The sequence below is a fragment of the Leucoraja erinacea genome, chromosome 12, assembly GCF_028641065.1.
Source record: "Leucoraja erinacea ecotype New England chromosome 12, Leri_hhj_1, whole genome shotgun sequence".
NCBI lineage: Eukaryota > Metazoa > Chordata > Chondrichthyes > Rajiformes > Rajidae > Leucoraja > Leucoraja erinaceus.
In genome coordinates this window covers 54,129,751-54,149,171 of record NC_073388.1, presented here as the reverse complement: position 1 = coordinate 54,149,171, position 19,421 = coordinate 54,129,751, and the positions used below count along the sequence as shown (strand labels likewise).

Here is a 19,421-nt window from a genome sequence, read left to right as displayed (position 1 = left end):
CAATATTTGGAAATCCAATAAGAAAAATAACTTTATTATAACTAGTCTGAAACTCTCCAGCGCCGAACCCCCTTTTCCCCCATTGACAATTAGTTTTATAAAGCAATTTTCTGTAATCCAAGGTTTCTTAGTAACACAACTATTGCTTTACAGCAGAACTATAAAAACAGAAGAGATTGGCAGATTCCAAAGCAAATCCCTCAAGCGAGTTCCCTCTGTGAACCATCAGCATACAATCATTGTGCTTCGTAAACTAATTCAGTATACATTCTGTCCTGTTTTCCCCCCCCCACAAATTTTGTAAGAGCAAATTTTTATTCCATATCCTGATTTATTTTTGGTAGCGAAATGTGAATTCTCTAATGGATGATTTTTGCCACCTGAACTTGCATAACACAGGGTACACATATTAAGAAATAGTGAATAGTGCTTTCAGTGGATCAAGGCACAAATAATTTTTATTTGTTTCTTACATTCTTATTCCAGGTGAAAGCTCCGTAACTACAACCCTCCTGCTCCATGCCATCAGGTCTCCCTCTGTAGCAATTTGACTCCTCGGGGCATTATTGTGCATTTGTCGGACACCTTCAATTTGACCACTCCTTCGAAGTCCGAGATTCGGTGAAGACAGCAAGGCTATAACAAAGTGATGGCATAGCCCAAAAAATGAGTGCACAAGACAAGACATAACTTATAACTATTAAATTATAATACAATGCAGTCTAACTACATGGCAGAGCAGACTCGATGGATTGAATAGCCTAATTTTGCTCCTATGTCTTATGCAACTGAAAGCTGTCTATCTCTACAGCAGCTCCATTGACGAGGCAAGGATTGTGTTCATCCATTCCTTAAGCCTACTGCTTGTCTTGCTGACTGAGCTGAGTGGTGATCACATCATTTAGACTTGAGGGCATCAAAGAGCATGCACACATTTCACATCCCACCCAATTATTGCCAAACTACACTAAAATTGTCCCCAATGGGGAACATGTCAAATTATTCTCAATCCCTCAAATAGTAATTGTCATAATGATTCAATGCAAAACGACATTTTTATTGTGTATTGTGTGTTCTTTTTTTTTGTACCGTTGCTGGCAAGTTCATTTCACTGCACTTTATTGTGCATGTGACGAATAAATCTGGCTTGACTAAACATTTGGAAATAATTTACCTTTATCAAAAGCAAACTACCGTGATTTGCAATAAAGCAATACAGGTGCACAACCTTTTATCCGAAAGCCTTGGGACCAGACACTTGTCGGATTTCGGACATTTTCGGATTTCAGAATGGAAGATTTTTAGCGTAGATTAGGTAGGTAGCGCGGGCGGCTTGAAAAGTTTGGAGCAGCTGCCTCCTCCCCAGAGACCGGGAGAATCATTGCATAAATGTTAGTCAGTTAGTTTGGAGGGATTTTATGTGGTGGTGGTGGTGTAGGGGTGAAGGGGGAAACTTTAATTCTTAGTCCCCTACCGACCTGGTCGGCGACTCCCAACCTCGCGGAGCTGGGGGCTCCGTCCGGCCGCGGACGGCGCCTGTTGTAGCTCCGACCCCGGCAACTCTACCCCTGGCTGCGAGGCGCTCCAAATCCAGCGCGGCCCGCGGCCGGACGTCCCAGCTCCGAGAATGTCGGGAGTCGGCGGCGTCGCAGCGCTGGGACACCAGCGGGGAGCGAGCAATGCCTTACCGGGTCGCCGTGCGGCAAGCTCTGGAGCGCTGTGGCCGCCTTCTTCCAACATTCGCGGAGCGTCGCTGGATTTGGAGCCGCGGAACTGGGGGCTCCGTCCGGCCGCGGGCGGCGCCGGTTGGAGCTCCGACCCCGGCAACTCTACCCCTGGCTGCGCGGCTCCAAATCCAGCGACGCTCCGCGATGTTGTGTGTCGGCGGCCACAGTGCTCCGGAGCTTGCCGCACGGCGACCCGGTAAGGCATTGCCCGCACCCCGCTGGTATCCCTGCGCTGCGACGCGGAGCTGGGGCGTCCGGCCGCGGGCCGCGCTGGATTTGGAGCGCCTCGCAGCCAGGGGTAGAGTTGCCGGGGTCGGAGCTACAACTGGCGCCGCCCGCAGCCCCACCGGCCACAGCGCTGCGGAGCTTACTGCACAGCGACCCGGTAAGGCATTGACCGCTCCCCGCCTCTCCGACCAGGTAGGGGACTAAGAATTAAAGTTTACCCCTTCACCCCCCTTCACGTAAAAGCCCTCCAAACTAACTGACTAACATTTAAGCAATGATTTACAGATGTTTAAGCGTCTCCCGGTCTCCAGGGAGGAGGCAGCCGCTACAGTAGTACAGACCTGGGTTGACCGTGGGTCGTTTTGGGTCAAGTTTGGCGCCAAACGCGAGCTTTGGTGCGCAGACGACATCTGGAAAAAATGGCCGGTTTTCGGAGCTTTTCGGTTTCTGGAACACCGGATAAAAGGTTGTGCACCTGTAGTGCCAATATGTTATGCAATTATCTTGGGGAGGATTCAATCAGCTACAGTATATGACAATTCATGCATCTGTCTGGTTTGTATGAAACATCAACGTTTCATAGAGAAATCCTAACATGCACTACATTAAATAAGTTCTATGTAACAAGGCATATATGTGATGCATCTGCTTTCAATGAATGAGCTATTTTTCTTATATACTGTTACCCACCACTGTTTAGCGAATTTGATCTACTGTAAGGATCATCTGGTATAGATATTCCTTCACTTCTCTGCCTCATTTCATGTTCTCGCTGGAGTTCTCTAATAGCATCATCCAGAACACTGGTTTCCTGGTTATTCTCATACTGATCATCTGTCTGTTGGCTGATGACTTGTTCCACAACTTCTCCATTACCTGAAAGAGAATCACTGGCATTTATATTTCAAATACAAGCAAGCATCCTCTTTCCTCCGATATATTTAGTTACAAAAGAATCAATAAGATAACAATTTACTGAAAGTACAAAATTTCCAACAAATGAACCAAAACATCATGGAAATAAAGACAAAAGGATTTTAGATATTTTCAACAATCTCATATTTTTTTACAAAAGGTGAACTATTGTAGGTAGCCATTTGGCTTGGGCTAAGTTGTATATAACCTGTCGGAACAAAGCTAGGAAACTACAACCAATTTTGCTCCATATGTCAGGAAAGTTATATCGAATTGGAAGGATTTCTGCGCAGATTCACTAAATTGCCTCAAGAGTTTAAGACTAATTTAGAGAAATGTACCACATATTCCCTGAATATAGAAGACTGATGAGTAATCTAATTGAAGTATTTAAAATAGTGAAAACACTGAAGATACCAAGAAACTATTGCATGAAAAGCAAGGTTATCCATGAGGAAATTCAATTTTATCATACGGAATATCATATAAATGTATAATTCTTAAACTGGACATTACAATAACTGGAGCTTCCAAAAGGGAAATTGAAAATTATCAGTAATAAAGGAACCAAATACAGAAAAAAATGAGTTGAGGTATAGATCAGCTATAATCTAATAGAATGGTTAAATGGGCTTGAGTGCTAAATCATTCTTCATGAAATATCATTTGTTAACCAAAACTGGCTTTGAACCTTCAATCCAGTTTGCCTTTAAAATGAAATTCTGTCTGCAGAATACAAAACTTACATTAAAGAACAAAACTTACAATGAAGAATAAATCTCAAACACACAGGAAGTTGTAACAGTTACTTTTTGCACCTGAGTTTTTGACTTCACTGCATTTGTCCCAGTGACACCAGATCTCATCTAAATTTAGTGATCCCAAATACCTGATAACATCTTGTGTTATGGCAACATACCCTACGATAAGAAACAATACCACTCATATAATTATAATTCAGAGGCAAAAAGATAGGGTTCACTCATGAATATATAGCATTCACAAATAGTTCCAATATTATTTCGTAGAGGGAGACTCAGAATTCAGTGGGAATCCACATTATTTTATATTGCAGACGATGTTTAAAACTGAACTATCACGCACATGTTTTTCTTAAGTCACCAAAGGTTCATTCTCACCATTTGCCATATAGCCCAACTGTGGAACAAGCTGTTCATCCATGCAGTTCTCTCGACCAGGCACCAGCCGTTGATAGTGTGTTGGGTGGGGGTTTCCATCCACATCAACCAGAAATGGGGGAGGCATGAGATGAGGTGCCTGCTGTGTCTGCTCATCCAGGACGTAATTATTGGAATCACGGATAAGAGGACGGTAATCAGTGTGATAAAACATTTGGTCTGGAATCTATTAGGAGAAAAAATTTTACATTTGAATTCAACAATTGGCAACATAAGGAGCAATTCATAAATTAAGTGTCTACTTTCATCCGAAAAAGATTACAGAAAACAAAACAATTCGATGTTATATTCTACTTGTTTCTTTCATGATTCCCATGTCTTCCTTTCCTGAAATCATAGGGTGTTATAGGAGCGCAGTTCAAAGGCCAGACACATAGCAATCCAGAAAGATAGGGTTCTGGCGGGGAGATTTGCAAAGGCTACTGGGGAGACTGTAAACTAGAACGGTTGGTGGAGGGACTCAAAAAAAAATAGAGAAAGCTAGTAGACAGTGTGAGGCAGGAGGCAGAGAAGGGAAGCACTCAGACCCAACATGTAGGGGAGAAAGAAGACTAAAGGATAATAAACAGAGAATAAGAGGTGGTGGGTTTCTTAAATGTGTGAGCAGAGACACAGAGGGGTGTAAAATGAGGGTAGAAGCAATAGGTAGCAAGGTGACAAGTAAAAGTGGCAGGCAGACAAACCCAGGGCAAAAATCAAAAAGGGCTACTTTTCAACATAATTGTATAAGGGGTAAGAGTGTTGTAAAAAAAAAAAGCCTGAAGGTTTTATGTCTCAATGCAAGGAGCATTCATAATAAGGTGGATGAGTTGAATGTGCAGATAGATATTAATGAATATGATATAGTTGGGATCACGGAGACATGGCTCCAGGGTGACCAAGGCTTGGAGCTGAACATCCAGGGATATTCAATATTCAGGACGGATAGACAGAAAGTAAAAAGGAGGTGGGTTAGCTTTGCTGGTTAGAGAGGAGATTAATGCAATAGAAAGGAAGGACATTAGCTTGGAGGATGTGGAATCGATATGGGTAGAGCTGCGAAACACTAAGGGGCAGAAAACACTAGTGGGAGTTGTGTACAGGCCACCTAACAGTAGTAATGGAGTTGGGGATGGCATCAAACAGGAAATTAGACAGACATGCAACAAAGGTAAAACAGTTATAATGGGTGACTTCAATCTACATATAGATTGGGTGAATCAAATTGGCAGGGGTGCCGAGGAAGAGGATTTCTTGAGATGTATGCGGGATAGTTTTCTAAACCAACATGTAGAGGAACCAACGAGAGAGCAGGCTATTCTAGACTGGGTATTGAGTAATGAGGAAGGGTTAGTTAGCAGTCTTGTTGTGCGTGGCCCCTTGGGCAAGAGTGACCATAATATGGTCGAGTTCTTCATTAGGATGGAGAGTGACATAATTAATTCAGAAACAATGGTTCAGAACTTAAAGAAAGGTAACTTTGAGGGTATGAGACGTGAATTGGCCAAGATAGACCGGCAATTGATTCTTAAAGGGTTGATGGTGGATAGGCAATGGAAGGCATTTAAAGACTGCATGAATGAACTACAACAATTGTTCATCCCAGTTCAGCAAAAGAATAAATCAGGGAAGGTAGAGCATCTGTGGATAACATGGAAAATCAGAGATAGTATCAAAACAAAAGATGAAGTATATAAATTAGCCAGAAAAAGCAGCCTACCAGGGGACTGGGAGAAATTTAGTCCAGCAGAGGAGGACAAAGGGCTTAATTAGGAAAGGGAAAATAGATTATGAAAGAAAACTGGCAGGGAACATAAAAACTGACTGCAAAAGTTTTTAGATATGTGAAGAGAAAAAGATTAGTCAAAACAAATGTAGGTCCCTTGCAGTCAGAAACAGGTGAATTGATCATGGGGAACAAGGACATGGCAGACCAATTGAATAACTACTTTGGTTCTGTTTTCACTAAGACATAAATAATATGCCGGAAATAGCAGGGGACCCGGGGTCAAATGAGATGGAGGAACTGAGTGAAATCCAGGTTAGCCGGGAAGTGATGTTAGGTAAATTAAATGGATTAAAGGCCCATAAATCCCCAGGGCCAGATAGGCTGCATCCCAGAGTACTTAAGGAAGTAGCTCCAAAAATAGTGGATGCATTAGTGATAATTTTTCAAAACTCTTTAGATTCTGAAGTAGTTCCTGAGGATTGGAGGGTAGCTAACCCCACTTTTATAAAAGGGAGGGAGAGAGAAAACGGGGAATTACAGACCAGTTAGTCTAACATCGGTAGTGGGGAAACTGCTAGAGTCAGTTATTAAAGTTGGGATAGCAGCACATTTGGAAAGTGGTGAAATCATTGGACAAAGTCAGCATGGATTTATGAAAGGTAAATCATGACTGATGAATCTTATAGAATTTTTCGAGGATGTAACTAGTAGAGTGGATAGGGGAGAACCAAGCACACGGTATTGGGGGTTCTGTATTGATGTGGATAGAGAACTGGCTGACAGACAAGAAGCAAATAGTAGGAGTAAACGGGTCCTTTTCAGAATGGCAGGCAGTGACTAGTGGGGTACCGCAAGGCTCGGTGCTGGGACCCCAGCTAATTACAATATATATTAATGATTTGAACGAGGGAATTGAATGCAACATCTCCAAGTTTTGCGGAAGATACGAAGCTGGGGGGCAGTGTTAGCTGTGAGGAGGATGCTAGGAGGCTGCAAGGTGACTTGGATAGGTTGGGTGAGTGGGCAAATGCATGCGGATGCAGTATAATGTGGATAAATGTGAGGTTATAAATGTGCCGATTAGGAAAAGGGGAGATGCAACAAGACCTGGGTGTCATGGTACACCAGTCATTGAAAGTAGGCATGCAGGTGCAGCAGGCAGTGAAGAAAGCGAATGGTATGTTAGCATTCATAGCAAAAGGATTTGAGTATAGGAGCAGGGATGTTCTAATGCAGTTGTACAGGGTCTTGGCGAGACCACATCTGAAGTATTGCGTACAGTTTTGGTCTCCTATTCTGAGGAAAGACATTCTTGCCATAGAGGGAGTACAGAGAAGGTTCACCAGACTGATTGCTGGGATGTCAGGATTTTCATATGAAGAAAGACTGGATAGACTCTGCTTGTACTCGCTAGAATGTAGAAGATTGAGGGGACATCTTATAGAAACGTACAAAATTCTTAAGGGACAGGCTAGATGCAGGAAGATTGTTCCCGATGTTGGGGGAAGTCCAGAACAAGGGGTCACAGTTTAACACAGAGAGTGGTGAATCTCTGGAATTTCTCTGCCACAGAAGGTAGTTCATTGGCTATATTAAAGAGGGAGTTAGATGTGGCTAAAGGGATCAGGGGTATGGAGAGAAGGCAGGTACGGGATACTGAGTTGGATGATCAGCTATGATCATATTGAATGGCGGTGCAAGCTCGAAAGGCCGAATGGCCTACTCCTGCACCTATTTTCTAAGATAGATTTTAACAAAACTGGCATTCTCATTCACAAACTCAATCTAATCCGTAAGATGTGCATGTCCTCACTTTACATATTTCCAATTGTGAATCAAATTCCAAATGATTGTGCATAAAACCACAAATTTTGATTATTGAAACGCTCCAGAGTTAGAGAGCAGCTATTTATGTCCCAATTGATATCCAACTTCGAACATAAAACAGTACGGCACAGGATTGGGCCCTTCGGTCCACCGTGTCTGAACATGAAGCCAAATTAAACTAATCTCTTCCGCCTGCGTTTAATCCATATTCTTCCATTCATTTCATATCCATCTTTCAATCGAAAGGCCTATTAATTGTCAGAAATGTACCCGCTTCCACCATGACTGCTGACAGTGTGTTTCAGGCACCTATACGTAAAACAATATCCACATAGCCCCACATATCTCCCTTAAACCTTTGCCCTCTGACATTAAAGGTATGCTTTCTGGTATTTGATATTTCCATCCTGGGAAAAGGTTCTGTATTATATCCATGCCCTTATAATTTTATAAAACGTTCTCCAGGTTTCCCCTCAGTCTTTGATCAGTGCCTTAGATAATCCTGGCTAAGAGATACCAATATTTGGTGAATAATGCCTCACTGAGGATGCGCCCCAGCGCATCTAGAAGATGTATATTTTTCACTCTGAAGTCTGGCTCAGCCAGTGATACCTAGGAATAGACTGGGTGACAACCAAGGATAGTTTGGTGACTACTGGAGAGACAGTTGATGGCACGGAAAGACGGCACCCAGGACAGGCTGGGTTAGCACCCCAGTCTGTGTCTTTCGTGAGAAAGACACCCAATAAAGCTACGGAAAGGCCTAATGAACCACCTTGGCCTAAAAATCCATCAGACAAGAATGAAATGCTCGGAGAAGGAGAAAGAGGTGCAGCGCACAGGCCTTGAACCTGGTGAGGCGCAGGAGAAGCCCGGCCAGGACTCACCCCACAGTGCCCAGTCCCTCTACCCACTAGAGTCTCCCAACCCTTGAAGAGTAGTTATTAAGATGGCTGATCCGTGGGCAGTTGCTGCTAGGACGCAAGTCGGGGCTTGATCAACCCCGGCTGGGTCACCTGTGCGAGTGTGTCTGATGTTGTGAGACCTGAAGCACCCAATGACCCCAGGTCACATCACTGAGGATGCATTCCAGTACATCTAGAAGATGTATATTTTTCACACAGGGAAGCCATGGTATATTATTAGACAATTTGAAGATGTTTTAAATATCATGTAAAGATAGAAAATATCATTTCATTAAAAATAGCTGCATTGTTGCTCAACATTATTAACTTTAATGTTCTCAAAACCAAGAATGCTAATTGAGTGCTGCTTAGTGCTAATTCAGCCTTCTCCATGCAAAGAATTTAACACTGCTTTTTCAGCCTCTTTCTTGAAGTTAACTTTCTATTCTACAATGGTTAATTTTCAATTCCTCCATCAAGATGTTACTGCTCTGGAATGAACTTTATTTTTACTTTCCCTACAAATCACAAGAATAAAACACTCCACATGATATACATATATGAAATAATTTCTGTTTGGATTCTATATCTAGTGCAGAGTTTGTGTTTTCATATCTTCCCCGATTAATGCTCAGATCCATCATGTGCAATGTATTTAACCGAGTAAAATGGCTATTTCACCTTCCAAAATGCTGCATAGAAGCCAAGGATAATTATGTGAAACAATTTCAATATTTACATCAAGCAAGAGTTTCAGATTTAAAAATCAAGATAGGACAAAGATAAAATGAAGAGATTTGCAGAGTAAAGATACATTGGTGATGTACTTCAAAGTTTAATAGAAATTAGTTCCAATACTTTGTTGGTAGCTTACAGTTAAAATGCAATAAATTTCCTTCAGCTTAACAGGCTGATTAAAGCAATATCCATTTTATCCCGGCAGCACTCAATCAACATGCCGTGGAAACCATATTACGACAGAACACCCAGACTATGAATTGCAATAAATATTTTCAAAGTGTGCACTAAACAACCTACCTTTTCATATGGTTTAATGCAGCCAAATCCAAAGATCAGTACATGTCCATGAGAGTCAGTGCATGCAAAATGATGTCCATCTGCAGAGAATTTACAATCAAACACAGCACCATGACCCTGACCTTCAATCTGTAGAAAATAAATAAAACCTCTTCTGGTTACATTGATGGATTGAACGATATTTTGCATTTTAAATACCCAGTTAGGGTAGACAATCCCAGATCATCTATTAAAATGAGCAAAATTATGCAAAGTAGGCAAAGATGAAACAATAGTAATGCTGTAAAATTTTACTTTAAAAATGCAAACTGGATGGCTGAAAGGATAAAACACTGTTTTTTCAACTACAATTTGATTTCAAAGTTGAGTAGAGAAGTTAGGATGTTATGTTTCAGTTGCACAAGACGTTGGTAAGGCCACATTTGGAGTATTGTATTCAATTTGGTCACCCTGCTAGAACAAAGATGCTGTTAGGCTGGAAAAAGTGCAGAGGAGATATGCAAAAATGTTGCCAGGATTTGAGGGACTGAACTATAGGGAGAGGTTAGGCAGCCTAGGGGGAACCATTTCATGCACAGGGTGGTGGGTACATGGAATGAGCTGCCAGAGGAGGCAGTTGAGACCAGTACTATAACAACATTTAAGAGATATTTAGACAGGTAGATGGATAGGAAAGGTTTAGAGAGATATGGGCCAAATGCGGGCAGGTCGGACTGGAATATAGATGGGGCATCTTGATTGATAGGGGAAAATTGGGCCAAAGGGTCTGTTTCCATGCTATATGACTATGACTTTAAAAGTTCAGTTCGTTGGCTATAACAATCCAATTAAGAACTTTTAATACACTCAGTTCATATGATACCAATGTACAGAATATCATAATTGAAGATACTTTGATCGTTTCAGCCAGACGAAGAAAAATGCTCACCATGTTAAAAAAGTTCCGGAGTTTGGTTCCTTTTGATAGGTCCCAGATGAAAATGTTGCCATCATGCCCTGCAGATAACATTATCCTGGAATCAAATGGATGAGCTTCTAGCACAAAAACTTCATCATCATGACCCTGTAGAAAGATTTCATTGCAGTAAACATTTTTGTATAAATCACTTTATACACTAACAACTAGAAAGGTTATCTAGAATTTTTCAGCCTTGCATTTACTCGTGGGTAGACAAAATAAACACTCTCTAGAACATTTTACTTTGCCCTCTTCGAGTACTGAAATGCAGAACAGCACTGGGTACCACATACCACAGCAGAATAAGTACAAACTTTAGTCCCACAACTACTGAAACTAACAACCAACATGCTGTTTGACTGCCATTTGATTCAACTGCAAACCAGTGAATTCATTGTATTAAGCTGGTTTACCTACCGAGAGAACATGAAGCAGCTGGCCAGTGTAGGAGTTCCACACTTTCAAATGAAAATTGTTCACTGCTGTGATTACTGTGCTGTCACAGCGATCCCAGGCTACCATGGTCACTTTCAACTTACTGATTTTGTCTTCCATGGAAATTGAATTGCTCCTACAAATAAAAAAAAGATACAAATCAAAACATTTTCTTCTGAACATTTGTGCTCAACACATGCTGAATTCTGTTGTTTACATTTTAAAATCTAAAGACTACAGAATTAATCTCAATGTTCTGAGCAAATGAATAGAAATCGATGAGTAAACAATCTTTTGATTTGGCATTTAGAAGAATTAGCTTAATGTGCAAAACAATATTACCCAAACTAATTAGGTTTAAAACTTCACAAATAAGCACATCTTCTACATAAACTTCTTGTCAAACCATTTCTTTCTTCTACGGAGATGAAAAATCACGTGTGATAAAACACTGGTGACATAACTGTATAGTGTATTTCACATGTTGGCAGACAAAGCTCTCTAAATTAAATGAACATAACTGTTTTGTTCTCCAACACCACAGACATCTTATACGCAACAAATTTTGTTTTATAATAGATATAATCAATGATCAAAACATAAACATTAGCCAGAAATCCAGTAAAACGTTTTTTTTCCAAATATTGAAATGTGGCTTTCTACAGTCATCTAAATAAGCATTGTTCAGATTTAGATTAGTTTACTGTCATATACACCTGGCTGCAATGACGTTCCTTGCTTGCATGATGTTCAAAATACACAATATGTATGATAATGACAAATACAATGATTCAAGATGGATTTATTGGCACATCTACCATAAGGTAGTGAAATTTGAGTTACCATATGGCCATACCAAGTGAAAAGCAGCAAGACACACAAACACATAAAATAAAATTTAACATAAATATCCACCACTATGGCTTCCCACATTCCTCACTGTGATGGAAGGCAATAAAGTCCAATCTCTCCCTCTTTCTTCTCCGCGGTCAGAGTTGTCGAACATGCTGGGGTTATCAAAGCTCCCGCAGCCGGTGATCCGAGGCCCTCGCATCGGGGTGATGGAACTCCCTCGTCGGGATGGTTAAAACGCACCATGGCTTGGTGCCCCGACTCGGTCTCTCCAGGGACTGCAATGTTTAAACCGGGCTCCAAGATGTTAAAGTCCACAGGGGCCCATGGTTGGAGCTCTCCAGTCGATCCCTGAGAAGGAATCGCAAGCTCCACGATGGTAAGTTGAAGCACCAGTCGGTCTCCAGGAAATGTCGCGCCACTCCACGAGGTTAGGCCGCAATGGGGGATGAAGATGTGACACGGAAAACATCGCATCTCTGTCGAGGTAAGAAATTGAAAAAAGTTTCCCCCAAACCACTCCTCCCCCCCCCACACATACACACAAAAGAAACCAAGAAACACTAAAACATACTTTTAATACATACTTAAAATAACAAAACAGAAAGAAAAGACAGCAGACCATTGGCTCGGCAGCCATCGTCGGCGCCCCCTGATGAATGCAAAACAGCAGAATGGTGCAAAGATTGCAGTGTAATCTGAAGTAATGCATACAAAACATGAAGTTCAGTAACAAAATAACCAAACGAGGTAGAGTTAAGAGTAAGAGTACATGTCAGCAACTGCAGGAAGGAGATATGAAAGAGGTGATTGATTCAGGAGTCTAACAGCAGTGAGGAAGAGGTTGTTCTTAAGTTTGGACGCCAAGGATTTCAAGTGCCTATATCTTCACCCAGAGGGTAGGAGAGAAAAAAAAAGGAATGGCAATCATCACTGAGAAGGCAGCACTTACTTTGTACTGCACATGACCTTCTGACTTGAGATGAACAGGGCTACTACTGACCAGAGATGACAATGCTGCAACTGTGTTAGGCACATTTCAAAGGCGATCCAAAATTAATCAACAACAAACTTGCCTTTGGTTACACAAATAAGTCTTTCAAACCAGTCATTCATAGACAGCAATTGCTAGAAATTTATCGGGAGCAATATATTTACAGTACAAACTAACTGTACTCGAAATGCAATTCAGAGAAAATCAACTCCTATTAAATTATAGAAGCTTACATGATATTTATTGGCACAAATGCTACAAAGCAATGCCATGATAACTTACCCCGGTAATTTTGTAAACATGTCCAAAACTATACTCTTCCACTCTTGGTGTTGATATTGCCAGATTCTAGCTGTTCCATCTCGGCTGCCACTAAGAAATCTTAAGCTAGCCAAAATTAAGAGAAGGAGAAAAATGGTTCAAGTATGTTTGATACTGCTAAAAGCAACATCACACTGACAAAAAAATAATATAGCCAATGTCCCAAAGTACCTTATAGAAGCAAACACAAATTAAATCATGTGAGGTCATGCCTGATGACTAAAGGTTTGATCAAAGAGACAACATTGACCGAAAGGTCTGAATGACAATAAAGGAATCTAAACTAATTCTAATTCTAATTTAAAGGTTACCTTAACAGAGGAAAGATAGGCAGAAAAGCAGTGTTTAGTGGGGACAATTCCAGAGCACAGTCACCAATGCTGTGACATTTAAATTCCGAGATAATGGATCTGCTGGAACTGATTACATGCAGATAACGAGAGTGATGTGGTAAATTGCAAATATACTGGGGGAACAGTCGGATTTATGGGAGATATGGATGAGTGTCATACAGGCACCTTCAAGTTGAGCTGCATTCATTGCCACACGTTAGGGAAAGCAAACATAACCTGGACGTTTGGTATGGTGAGATGTGCAGTTCTAGTCACCACGTTAGAAAAAGGATGTGATGAAGCAAGAAAGTGTGTATAAGAGATTCACCAGGACACTGCCTTGACTGGAGGGCTTGGGTTAGGAGAGACTGGGGCATAAATGAGGGGCATAAATTAAGGTGGTCTATTTCCCAGGAAGAGCAGTCTGAAAGGCCTTGGTTTAAAATGATAGGGGTAAAATTTAAAGGGGGCCTGAGGTGCAAGTTTTATAGAGAGGGCGGTGGATGGAATGAGCTGCCAGGAGTTGATAAGAACACATAGAATTACAAGATTTAAATGGGCTTATGGATGGGAAAAGTGTAGGATGCTGGTTTACACTGAAATTAAGACACAAATTGCTGCAGTAATTCAGCAGGACCTGCTGAAAGGGTCTTGACCCAAAACGTCACCCATTCTTTCCCTCCAGGGATGTTACCTGTCCTGCTGAGTTACTCCAACATTTTGTGTCTAACATGGATTGGAAATGTTAAAGTAAAGTATCTGCTATTGTCATTCAAATATTTCAGTCTGAACGAAATTGTATACCTTGCAGTCATAACATAGAATAAAATAACAAAACACACACTTAACACAGTTTAACATCCACCACAGTGAGTCTACCAGGCATCTCCTCACTGTGATGGAAGGTAAAAGTCTCAAAGTCTTTGTCTCTTCCCTCCTCGTCCCCCTCTGCGTTGAGGCGATCCAGCTTTCGACGTAGGGACCCTGCCAGGTGATGGTAAGTCCAGCGGCCACATCCGAGCTCCGCAAACGGGCTGGGTCAAACTCCGCAGCACGGGGCGGTCGAAGCTGCCACCCTCCAGTCCAGCGGTCGTTGCGGGAGCTCCAGACAACTGGTCACCAACCTGGGACCTGTGAGTTCCCGACGTTGTCGTCCACTGGGCCCGCGGCCGAGCCTCCGAAGTCGGGTCGCTGCAACAGCCCCGAAGTCGGCCAGCCTGGAAAGTCCTGGCTCCCATTTATCTTGGAGCCTCGAGGTCGGTCCCAGCTGGAGGCCGCCAGCTCCGCGATAGGCCTCAGCACAGACAGAGACGGAGACGGGGGAATACGACAAGAAAGTCGCATCCCCCCCCCAAAGGAAGAGACTAAAAAGAGTTCCCCCCTTCCCGCCCACCCCACACATACACAACTAAAATAAACAAAATAAACTAAACAGGACAAAAGAAAACAAAAAAAAGACAGACGGACTGCAGGTGAGCCGCAGCTGCTTGAGCAGCGCCGCCACTTCCGGAGGTCGAGAGGAATATGTACCAAATGAAGGCAAATTGGATTAGTTTAGATAAGCATCTTGGTCAGCGTAGACACGCTGGGTTGCAAGTGCTGTTTCTGTGTTATATTGCTCTATGAAGCAAAGTGACGTCAAACCCGGGGAGCAAACAGGAATGGTGAGGTAATAGGGCACAGCAAAATGATTGGGAGGTTGGGCATGAATGATATTGTTTCCACACCAAAAACAAGTTATGTAGGCTATCTTGCCTGCCCAGTACCAGGCTATGAGATATCTGCTCAAGATTAGACAATCAGATAAAAATGAAATGGTAGTGAGAGGATACAGATGTAGTAGCACAAGTGGATACAAGGAGATAGAGATAAAAATGATGAATACCTTAGTATAATCAGTACCAGCAGCTCAGAGCCAAATTAAGAAGATGCTCAAAGATAATAATCGCTGGATTATTACCTGGTCCACATAAAAATTGCCATGTACAAGATTAGAGAAATTAATGCATGGCTCACCGAGCATATTTAAAAGGCTTATGGACAAGAAAGGCTCTAATGCAGGCAGGTGGTATTAGAGTCGATAAGTCATTATAGTCGGCATGGATGAAGTGGGCCATAAGGGCTGTACCTCTGTGATTCTATGAAGAACTATTGCAGTCAAAGAGGGTTCTGGTCCATAGTGCTTTGACTATTATTGGGGGATAAACCAGCATCTGCAGTTCTTTCTTACACAGCTATAAATAGAGGGTAGTCAAACCTGGGTTGCTTTCTCTGGAGCGTGGAAACTGAGGAGAGCCCTGATAGATGCATATAAAATGATGATAGGCATGGATACAGTGCACAATCAGAACTGTTTTCTCAGGGTTGACATGTCAAAGACTGGAGGGCATAAGTTTAAGGTGAAAGAGGTAAAGGTTAAAGAAGATAAGCACAGCAAGAGGGAGGTGCGAGCCTGGAACATGCTACCAGAGGTAATAGTGTAGGCAGATACAATAGTGATATTTAAGTGGCTTTTAAATAGGCACATGAATATGGAGTGATATGGATCATTTGCAGACAGATGATATTAATTTAGCTTGGCATTATGTTTAGTGCAGCCATTATTGGCTGAAGGGCCTGTTCCTGTGTTATACTTTTCTATGTTCTATGAAGTCAAACTGTACACTGTATTCCAGGTGCAGGCTCATTGGCGGCTAATAAAATTGCATTAGTATTTTTATACTCCACACCCCTTACTATTTAGGCGAGCGTTTCATTAGCATCCTGATTATGAAGTCAACCCTTTGTTTCAAGTATAAGGACCCCAAATTACATTCTTCCTTTTAAAGTGGATAAGCTCACATATTCCTACATTATACCCCATCTGCAAACTCTTTGTCCACTCACTTATTCTGATACAGAATTTATGATCCCCTGGCTAAAACCAAGGGTCACAGTCTTGTAATTAAGGGGAAAAAACTTGCTGCACCATTTAGCACTGACATGGGGAAAAACCTTTTCACCCAGAGAGTTGTGAATCTGTGGAATTCTCTGCCACAGAAGGCAATGGAGGCCAATTTACTCTTACTGGATGTTTTCAAGAGAGTTAGATTAACAGAATCAAGCGATATGAGAAGAAAGCAGGAACGGGGTACTGATTGTGGATGATCAGCCGTGATCATATTGAATGGCGGTGCTGACTCGATGGGCCGAATGGCCTACTCCGGCACCTATTGGCTATGTTTCTATGACCATCCCTTCAGGTTAGAGATAAGGAGAAATGTCATAGAAACATAGAAAATAGGTGCAGGAGTAGGTCATTCGGCCCTTCGAGCCTGCACCGCCGTTCAATATGATCATGGCTGACCATCCAACTCAGTATCCTGTACCTGCCTTCTCTCCATACCCCCCGATCCCTTTAGCCACAAGGGCCACATCTAACTCCATCTTAAATATAGCCAATGAACTGGCCTCAATTACATTCTGTGGCAGAGAATTCCAGAGATTCACCACTCTCTGTGTGAAAAATGGTTTCCTCATCTCGGTCCTAAAAGATTTCCCCCTTATCCTTAAACTGTGACCCCTTGTTCTGGACTTCCCCAACATCGGGAACAATCTTCCTGCATCTAGGCTGTCCAACCCCTTAAGAATTTTGTACGTTTCTATAAGATCCCCTCTCAATCTTCTAAATTTTAGCGAGTACAAGCCGAGGCTATCCAGTCTTTCTTCATATGAATGTCCTGACATCCCAGGAATCAGTCTGGTGAACCACAGAGTGGTAAATCTCTGTAACCCAAGGTGGCTATGCAGTCTCAGTCAGCCAGAATATTTCGAAACTGCATTCAATGGATTTTTAGATACAAAATCTAAAAAATGTAGATCAATGAATGTAGGCCTTATCTAGGAAAGTAGTGTAGAAATAAAAGATCAGACACAAATAACCTAGTGGCCTGTTTCTACTTTCTTTATCATGTCACATGTTGAAGGAGGTCATCAAGTACTCAACAGTCACGGATGGCACTAGAATTGGCAGAATCCCACAGATGGGTTCAAATGAAAGGATGCATGACAACAGGAGAGGAACCTTGGAGAAAAGGGCGACAACAAATAAAGATAGGAAACTTCCATTTAGTATGCTGTTAGCCGATGTTTACTGATAGAGAAGAAAATGTTTCTCATTTTACTTCTAATTTCAATGAAATAAGCAAGCATGGCAAAATATACACCCCACTAACACTATAGCATAAATTTACCTGTGACCATTGTTGCAGAATTGAATTGCGACAACTTTATCCTAAATAAGAATGAGACAAACAGTAAAAGATGTTGGTCCTTTCCACAATTCAAATCAGTTGCACATTATTCAGGAAACATTGTGCGACAAGAAATCCAATACCCATCAGTTAGCTCTAATCTGTACATGGTTGGAAGTGTGTCAATACTGCAGAAATCTCTAAATGTTCTGTATTTACAGCATTTTTGCTAGTTACACAAATGTGCCTTCATTCCAAATGTTAGGTTGTCAAGGGTAGCCAAGTAGGTTAAAAAAACAAATAAGAGCTACACACAATTATAGGCATTGATAATCAGAGATAAGAGCTTTACATTTATTTTAAAGAGAAATACTAGCCAATTTAGTATACCTCAGGAGTTTTGAGACAATAGCAGACGATAAAGCTGCAAAAAGTACATGCCCAAATATGGACAAATGTAATAATTGCCAGTATTTAATTCACAAGTTTTTTTCATTTTTATATGCAAGAATGTACGAATCAATTTTGAAAAGGTAAAAATAAGAACTAAATGACATCAAAACAAGTACATTCCTACTGCAGTGTCCACAAAGTAATTACACCACACATTTCATTCATCAATTTTGTAAAACTAATTGTAATTTCTCACATTTGGTGGTATATCATGTTATTTTAACATTTTAATTATTTTTATTCGAAAATGGAAAAATGTCAATGAACTCAAAAAAGGCAACACATATCAATCTTTTCATCCCACAAATTAAGACTTAAATTGAAAACTTATATAAAACTATTTTTCTCACAATTCATACGTAAACAAAAACATGTTTGTGCCTGTAGGATTTCATGTTTTCATTATATTCTCAGATGGCATTGAAGTTTTTTTTTTGAATCAGTCAGTGTCCAGCCTCTTGTAGAATGCAGCAAGTCTCCTCAAAAGAAGGGCACATGCCTAAGCTATCCTTTCTGGATTTAGAATAAAATTAAATGCTAATGCTGACAATTAGGCCGAGATGTAATTTAAGTCCAACCATGAAAGAATGAAATGCAAAAACTAACAATGTACATAATAAGCAACATATTTTCCGCCAGCCTCATGTGGATGCTTACCCACATGTATTGCTACAGAACTGATACTATTTGAAAATAAGTTAAATGTTTTAAGGGAATGCGTTGCCAAATCATGCAACGTTTATGCACTCTTTGAATAAAAGGAGAGGCATGTTAATGAGTAAACTTTCCTCCTTAGTAAAACTAACTTGACAACAGAATTATGTAATAGTAACATATACTAATTATGATCTTAATGTTTAGCATCTTACCGTATGTGATGCCAGCTCGGAAATCCTTTCTGGCGAACCGGAACCCAAGTAGTAAACCCTAATCACATGATCTGTACTTCCAGTTGCTATAAACATCCCCCCTGTAAATTGCAAGTAAAATCTTAAACAAAGCAAATGAATTTGAACAATTAGATTCTTATTCTAACCCAATAATAAATTTGTTGTTGACAGTAAGGATAGTAAAATGTGGAGAGCAATGATAGGAATTTAATCCAGGAATGTGACAGGCATTGCACTAATAAAGATAGCACAGGCATAATGAATAGTGGGGCCCGATAGAATATTGAAGAACAGAAGGATGCTGGTGTACTCAGCTTGTACTCGCTAGAACTTAGAAGATTGAGGGGGGATCTTATAGAAACTTACAAAATTCTTAAGGGAATGGACAGGCTAGATGCAGGAAGATT

The 19,421-nt window shown here is 41.2% G+C and overlaps 1 protein-coding gene across 4 annotated transcripts in view; it reads right to left on the bottom strand.

Annotated features, from left to right (window-relative positions):
• Positions 1 to 19,421, bottom strand: part of brwd3 (bromodomain and WD repeat domain containing 3) — a 122,279-nt gene that overhangs the window by 77,281 nt on the left and 25,577 nt on the right. For all 4 annotated transcript variants that reach the window (XR_008724372.1, XM_055644151.1, XM_055644152.1 and 1 more), the window contains exons 11-19: positions 18,994 to 19,094; positions 17,672 to 17,712; positions 13,069 to 13,173; positions 10,923 to 11,076; positions 10,476 to 10,610; positions 9,548 to 9,676; positions 4,010 to 4,235; positions 2,646 to 2,831; positions 474 to 636 (exon numbers count right to left, since the gene is read on the bottom strand). Coding sequence is in view for 3 of the 4 variants with exons in the window: in XM_055644151.1 (XP_055500126.1) it covers positions 474 to 636; positions 2,646 to 2,831; positions 4,010 to 4,235; positions 9,548 to 9,676; positions 10,476 to 10,610; positions 10,923 to 11,076; positions 13,069 to 13,173; positions 17,672 to 17,712; positions 18,994 to 19,094 (1,240 nt within the window). In the remaining variant the exon portion in view is untranslated. The remainder of the gene's footprint in view (positions 1 to 473; positions 637 to 2,645; positions 2,832 to 4,009; positions 4,236 to 9,547; positions 9,677 to 10,475; positions 10,611 to 10,922; positions 11,077 to 13,068; positions 13,174 to 17,671; positions 17,713 to 18,993; positions 19,095 to 19,421) is intronic.